General features: G+C 45.6%; 1 protein-coding gene across 1 annotated transcript; it reads right to left on the bottom strand.

The window, feature by feature from the left end:
* Window positions 1-2,059: 2,059 nt before the first annotated feature.
* Window positions 2,060-5,501, bottom strand: LOC131962583 (uncharacterized). The gene is made up of 7 exons (XM_059327531.1): window positions 5,419-5,501; window positions 4,938-5,259; window positions 4,473-4,616; window positions 4,208-4,372; window positions 3,799-4,087; window positions 2,663-3,572; window positions 2,060-2,543 (listed from the first exon to the last, which is right to left on the bottom strand). Exons 1-7 carry the CDS (start codon window positions 5,499-5,501, stop codon window positions 2,060-2,062), a joined length of 2,397 nt encoding a protein of 798 aa, XP_059183514.1.
* Between the last annotated feature and the right edge of the window lie 1,999 nt (window positions 5,502-7,500).

The following is a 7,500-nucleotide window of genomic DNA, read 5'->3' as shown; positions in this document are numbered from 1 at the left end:
TGACATTATATACTGCAAAATCTTTTTGATAAATGGGTACAGAAAGATTGTTTTGGATACGGCTGTGTTGTTCTGTTTGGCTCTGCTATCTCTCTTTATAGTGCTCTCTGTTCTGTGTCACCTGGAGCCGAGGGGGAGAGTGGACGGTGGTAATATTACTATATTATGTACAGAAATTGACATATTGATGACACAAGCATAGTGGTGTTGTGTGTTATGTGTATTTCTCGTATCTGTTCTGTCTGTGTCTGCCTCATCTCCATGGTCATCGAAGGTAAAACCCTTTCCCCATATTAAATGACATTATCCACTCTGAAATGCATGCTTTCCTGCTCTCTAATATTGCTACTATTCATAATTTTGTTTGAGTTGGCCTAATGAATGTTAGGCCAAAAGAGGGAATTGTTAGAATAATTTGAATATTATACTTGTTGAAAATGAAATGTTACTGTCTTCTTCTCTTTTTCCTCTTTGTGATTTTTCTCCCAGCTGTCATCACAGGTCACTATGCATGCGTAATTCACTAAATCTTGATAATGTCTATCTCTATGCATTTATATTAATCAGGTAATATGATTTTGATACATTGATTGTGTTTGCGTGTTAATATTGATGTAGAAAACTATGATTACTTTAATTACATATATTCCATTTGCTTAAACTGATTAAGATTCTATAAATCACAAAGAATGACATCCAGATATATTGATGCACAGTTTTTGCTGTGTGTGTGTGTGTGTATGTGTGTCTGGAGAGGGGAGACCACAGAAGGCCGAATGAAAATCCCGTGTGAGAATCTCTGTAAGTCATAACAAGGAAAAAATGTTTGTGCTAACAAGTTTGATAGTAGGTCAGGGCAAGGCCTGGTTTCGGCAGCAAGCAACCAGGTGGCATGACGTGCCGTTGTATGCATTAAAACTGGCGAATGAGCGGATCAAGAAGGCGGAACTTCCTGGAAGAAATCGACCAGCATGTTTTGTAAACAAATGTTAGTCTTTGTTCTGCAAAGTGTTAGTCTTTTTTCTGCTGACGAATTTTAAAAAATAAATAAATTGCATATATGAATTCTAATTTGTATCATATTTGATACATCAGGTCTTTTTGTGCAATTTGTTGCTCACAGATTGTTTTTCTTGAACAAAAAAATATAAAACCTAACATTTTTAACCTATTAAGACTTTGACTTTTCCTTTTTCCTCATACATGCAAAATACATATTTTTTCCATATAACACAACATCATACATCGGCTGATATTAAGTTTTTTAATGCAGCAATAACTGATCCACTCGTGGAACCTGCATATCATTTTTGCTACATCTGATATTTTTGTGCAATTTGTTGATCAGTTTGTTTATCTTCAACACATGTATACATCAGGTTTTTGATGATGTAGAGGTCTCAAAAATTACTGTATCTAATATGATACACTTGGCTTTATAGGGTTAATATACAGTCATGGTAGAAAATTAGACTACCCTTGTTTTCTTCAATTTCTTGTTAATTGTAATGCCTGGTATAACTCAAGGTACATTTGTTTGGACAAATATAATGATAACAAGAAAAACAGCTCATAAGAGTTTAATTGAAGAGCTGATATCAAGCCATTTTCCATGGTTTTCTGGATAATGATTTGGTTATTATCAAGAAAACCATGGAAAATGGCTCGATATCGGCTCTTCAATTAAACTCTTGTGAGCTATTTTTGTTGTCATTCTATTTGTCAAAACAATTGTACCTTGAGTTATACCAGGCATTAAAATTAACAAGAAATTGAAGTTAAATTGGTGGGCTAATATTTTTTCCCATGACTGTAGTAAGAGGAAATAACAATAAAAGGCAAACTACGAAGTTGAACCTCGAATAGACAAATTACAATGATGTGCTACAAAATCTTTTATCTACTTTATCCCTTAAAATGTTATTCATAGATTACCAAATATTATTCGCAAAACAAATATGCAAAGGCCAGACAAGTATAAAAACACACAAAAATCTTTTATTTACATTATCACAGGAGACAGGAGATCACACCACACAGGTAAGTAACAGTTATTTTTCTAATTGCTTTTCCTTTTTTCTAAGTCTATATCCACCACACTTTTGAAGTGTTCAAAATTATCATAGCAAACATCTTCAAACCCAGAGGTAGTGGATTTCCTAGTTGCCGGGCAATAGGTAAATATCTTCTGGTTGCTTCCAGCTGCTTTGTCCTTTGAAGGTGTGTACCTTTTCCGCTGCCCACCACACTGAGGCACTTGGCAAGCCCCACATGGCCGCAAGGACTTGTTGGGCATGAGTTGCTTGGTGGTTGGTGCAGGGGGCTGTGCCACAGGTACAAAGCCCTGACTGCCTGATGGCCCCAGAAGTTTGATGGAGGGAGCTTGTGGCTGTGCAGGAAGAACCAGGAGTAGAGGTGCAGCTGCCGACACAGCGGGTGGAATATGGGCAGACGCAGCAGGCTTTGGCTGAATGGGCCGGTTCGCGGGGTTTGGCGGAATGGGCCGGTTCACAGGGGCCGGTTCTGGCTCTTCAAAAGCTAACCTGGAAATATAAAACAAACGTGATGATGAGTATTGATATGCCATAAGTGCTTTTTGATTTTCACAGTCTACACAAGTAGTCCTTCCAACAGGAGGAATGAAGTGCTCATTACAACTTACCTCCGCTTCTCACCCTGCCTTTTCCCAGCCAGGTGATGAAGGTGCTGGTACTGCACTTCAGGCCGATCTGGTGGAGGCAAGGATGTTGGCAGCACAGGAGCTTCTGGAAGCGGTGTGTCTGACAACACTTTCTTGTGTGGTGTCACTCTGGGCATTACTGTTGCCCTGTAGTTGGCCTTTTTCTCCTCCCTCACAATAAAGGTGGAGATGGATTTCGCATTCACATTGGGCAGAGGAATGGCGAGGCCGCACAGGATGGCATCGTCTCTTAGTCGGTCTGCAATCCTTTTATACTGCCCCTTAATAGAAGACACGACTTTACTGGGGGAGGAGAGTTGACTGCACGGCGGTCGGTTTTTGAGCATCTTGATGAGGAGGTAGAGCAGACGGCTGTCCTCTGTCACCTGTGCCGCCTGAGGGAACCTCATCCAGCCAAACTTTGTTTTCTGAGCTGCTCTGGTCTCGTGGGTGTCAGCCCCAAGACACCGGCCAAACAGGGTGTAGCCCCACCTGGACTCATATTTTTTAACAAATCTGGCGGCGGTCTTGTCGTGCTCGTGAAGAGAGCTGGCGGCGGTGATGATCTTCTGCCTCAGGTCAGCTGGCACTAGGTGGCGGTCGCTGTCGTCTACCAGTTCTAGGAGCAGCAAGGCCAGTGCCTCCACTTCTTCTATTCCTGGCAGATGCAGATGTCCCTGGGTCATGAGCACATCTTGCAGAGCGGGGCTGTCCTCCTCCTCCACCTGTTCTGCCTTGGTGAGGATGGCATGGTTCCTGCAGAAGCTGTCAATAGGATCCTCCTCTGACTCTGCAGACATGCCAAGACCCTCATCTGCCATCTCTTCATCTTCATCTGTCTCAGCCGACTCCTCAGACTCCTCCTCCTCCTCACGAGACTGCTCTTCCTCAACTGCAAATATGAAATTGCACTGATCACAAATGTGTCTGCGTAACAACCACTTCATTCAATATTATGCATGTGTATTATGCAATATTATGTTTCTTTGCTTCATGGTGTTAAAGGTTAATTTTATACCATGTTTGTTGTCATTGCTAGAATTTGCATGAAAAACTATGGATAAGTAAGTATAACCTTGCTTCATGTGTACAATTTAATGTGTGATTAAATGCTGTACCTTTCTGCACATAGAAATTTTTAGCAGTGAAGCTGGTAGACTGGCACACGGCATACTCCACGCCAAGGAGCTCCTCCTCGTCTGGGTGCTCGTACGCATCAGGGACGGGCAGTGGAGCAGCAAAGTTGGGCTCCAGGACGTGCTCCTTGCCGAACAGAAGCTCAGCCTGCTGATTGATGCGCTGGATCTGCCGCGCGTCCATGCATGACGTCTGCCGACCCTGACCGCCAGCAACCCGGAGTGATGCCATGCGGTTGTTCCACTGCACAGCAAAGGCCATCAGGTATGCCTGAAACACATGACCATTTTGACTGGTATTGTATAGGCTTGGAAGTGATGACTAAAGCTGTGAAATAAAATGCATCATTGAAACTACACTATATTGAAGTGTTTATTTTCAATTACTCACTTGGAACGGCATAATCCCACATCTCTGTGAAGGTATGGCATTGTAAAGGTGTGCGTGCAACCCCTCCAAAGAGTTACTGCCTCTCCGGCACCTGTACTTGTTGAGATGAACACCATTCAGCACCACAACCTTCACAGACACATACAGCTGTATGCCAGGGGGATCCTGTAAAACACAACAAATTCAAGTTCCTTATTTAAACTGGTGTCCACAAGTGTGAGTGGTTTTATAATAACACATGATAAGTGAAAAGACATCAACCCACCTGCATGCAGCCGAGATGCTTGCTTGCAGTTGCCCAGTGAGCATCAACTGCCTCTGTTGACTTGAACAGGGGGATTCCATCAATGTCCAGGCCTGCTGGTCCCCTGAACTCGGCAATGATGGCCTCAATCACCAAAGCAGACTCCTATAACATATACATAAAATTAAATTAATCTCTTGTGAGCTATTTTTGTTGTCATCATTATATTCGTCCAAACAATTGTACCTTTAGTTGTACCAGACATTAAAATGAACAAAAGTTGAAGAAAAAAATGGTCTAATATTTTTTTCCATGGCTGTATATTCTCAGCTTTGAGTGTTAAATCACATCACAATAATTGGAAAGTGTTGCTACTCCTAATGATCTTGCATTTATTTCCAGTACAGTTGAATCCAAAATTGACAGAAAATAAGCAAGATTGCTTCTTATTCAAAAATTGCATACGTGGATCAATGTCACACTTACCACAACCCCACGGGTGATGCGCCTCACATACGATCTGACCTGGTGAGGCTTGAGGAAGGCTATCATCTCCTCGTCGGAATACCTGCCGTACAGCTCTGCGTTGCCACTCCTGACAGCCTGGACCAGGAGCATCATGTCCGTCTTGTTGTAGGCGAGCACCGCACCCGCCAAGGCACTCATGAACAACCCGTACTTGGCATGGCTCTGTTTGATCACAACAGCATCCCAGCGATGTAGCCAGTGTCGGATGTCCAGTCTGACCACAGCACCCTGCTGTAGCCAGTCAGCAAACAGACTCTCCAGAAAGGAGGAACCGCTGTCACTGAAATGATATCAACATTTTGTACATGTGTGTTACATGTTTTTATAACTATAAAATGAATGTGTTTCTTGCAAAAATGTTATAAGTAATGTTTACTGTTTTGTACGTCACGTTGATTAATTTTCTTATAGGTTTCAAAGGAATTGTTATTAAACTTACCGACAGCAGTTGTTGTCTGCATAAATAACTTTTGGTGCAGGAGCATTGGCACGTCGAAACCGGGCAATGAGACCTTTCGCCATGCGCGCGTAGCACCCCTCTGACTCAGCTGCCACCACCACTGTCGTCAAGAACTGGCCCCACTCGTTCAGTACACTGGTGACGTACTGCATGGTACCCTGGCCATCACCATATATCTTCTTGAGGACCTAAGAAAAGAAAGGAGCAGAACATTTGTTGCATGGTGTTTATTAACAGTCTGCCTGTTCCATATGATTTTAATAAATGACAAGTACTTTATACATACTTTTCTTGTACCATCAATGCACAGGATTTCTCCAGTCACACTGAGGATCTGGTGTCTGTAGACGGGCATCTTTTCGATCTCCATGATCAGGTGAGCACGCCTCAGGAGACGAGCAGACGGAAGGGGAGACTGGGCAATGGGAGGGGTGTAAGTGCCAGCTGCTCTCACATAGGACAGGATGCCTCCCTGAGATGAAGCGGATCCAGCTGTGTGGGCATCGTACAGCAGAGTCTGGTACAGGTCACGCCGCTCCACGTACCACTCGTCGTGGCCCTGCTGCAGCAGCCTCTGCACCTTGCTCATTGAGACAGCGTTGAGTCGGTCACTGAGCAGGGTGACCACACCTCTGTCCACCGCACGCTTCCCACACAGTATGGCAGGGAACATGCTTCTGATGGCTGGGGCGAGGTTCATCAGAATCTTGGGACTGTGTGCCAGCCACGTGTACTGTTGGGCACTGTGTGCGTCTGCCCCCTCATCTTCACTGTCGTCCGCATCACCGTGCGCCTGGCTCATGGTCTGCCTCATCTTTCGACAATGTGGGCATGTAAGCTTCTCTGTCAACAGGGTGTAGTTGAACTTCATGCCACACACTTGCCTGGCGTAGCTGCCGAAGCCTTTCTTCTCCAGGTACGCTCCTGGCGGTGCGGGGCAGTTGGTGTTGGGGCAGCGGATCAACGCCTTCATCACGCCGACCGGGCGCCAGAAGAAGGCAGGGGTGGTGAAGAAGGAGAGCATGTTGGGCACAGCTCCCTTGACGGCCATAGGAGGTGGGGGCGGGTGGAACTCCATCTTCTCCTTCAAGAGCTTCCTCTCGGAAATCTCTCCCCTGACGTTCTTGTACCTGGACGCCCTCTCGAACAGCCCGTAGGTCTCGTTGGTCTTCAGCCACTTGATGTTGGCGGGGGCTATACCAAGGGCTTGGGCGGATTCAGGCGGCTGCTCCCAGAACTTCTGCCAGCCCTCCAGCACGACGCCACCGGGTTCCGAGGTCTGTCGGAGGGACGAGGGCCCTGGCCTGTCGTCCTGGCACACGGAGCTGGCGAGGTCTCCCCAGGTTGTCAGCTGCGTGCTGACCGACGCCTCGGACTCGTCCAGGACACTCTCTGAAGAGGAGAACGCCACAAAAATGTATCAACTGCATTGCTCGATACACACTGATGAATTTCTCGTGGCACAAACACAAGTCCGAGCAGCTCCACAGCATACTACATAGTAATTTCATGTTCATTTCAACATAATACTACTATACCTGCAGCAGCCAACAACTCTGCATCGCTGGCGTAGCTGGGGTCCTGCTGAGAGAGGTCGGAGACGGTCGGAGGAGCCCGCTCTTTCTTCATTTGCACTTTCTGCAGAAAAAACAGAACACAACCAGAGAATAATCTCATAAATGAATACTTTTACTAATACTGGTTACTGCTGAACATCGATTACTCAGGTCTAAAAGGTAACTGAGTTTATCTTACCTTCAACCTCCTCTCAAGGTGCCATGTGACAGGAGGGAACTCTCTGGCGTACTCAAGCAGTCGCTCCTTCTGCCACTTCAGCAGCTTGTTCTGCTCTCCCTGCTGGCAGTACTGGAACAGCAACCACACCAGCCAGCCGACATCGTTTTCCAGAAGCCACCTGAAGGTCTGACCGGTGTACTTCCCGAACACGATGACCAGCTGACCTTTCCACAGCTCACCCCCGGACCTCTTGGCAGCCGCCTCTGCTGTCTGGGGATCCAGCCATGTAGTGTCAACAGCGGTGCTGGGGGCCTCTGCCACAGA

The sequence above is a fragment of the Centropristis striata genome, chromosome 24, assembly GCF_030273125.1.
Source record: "Centropristis striata isolate RG_2023a ecotype Rhode Island chromosome 24, C.striata_1.0, whole genome shotgun sequence".
NCBI classification, from domain to species: Eukaryota; Metazoa; Chordata; class Actinopteri; order Perciformes; family Serranidae; genus Centropristis; species Centropristis striata.
Note: the sequence above shows the minus strand (reverse complement) of the source record. Positions and strands in the feature narration are given on the sequence as shown.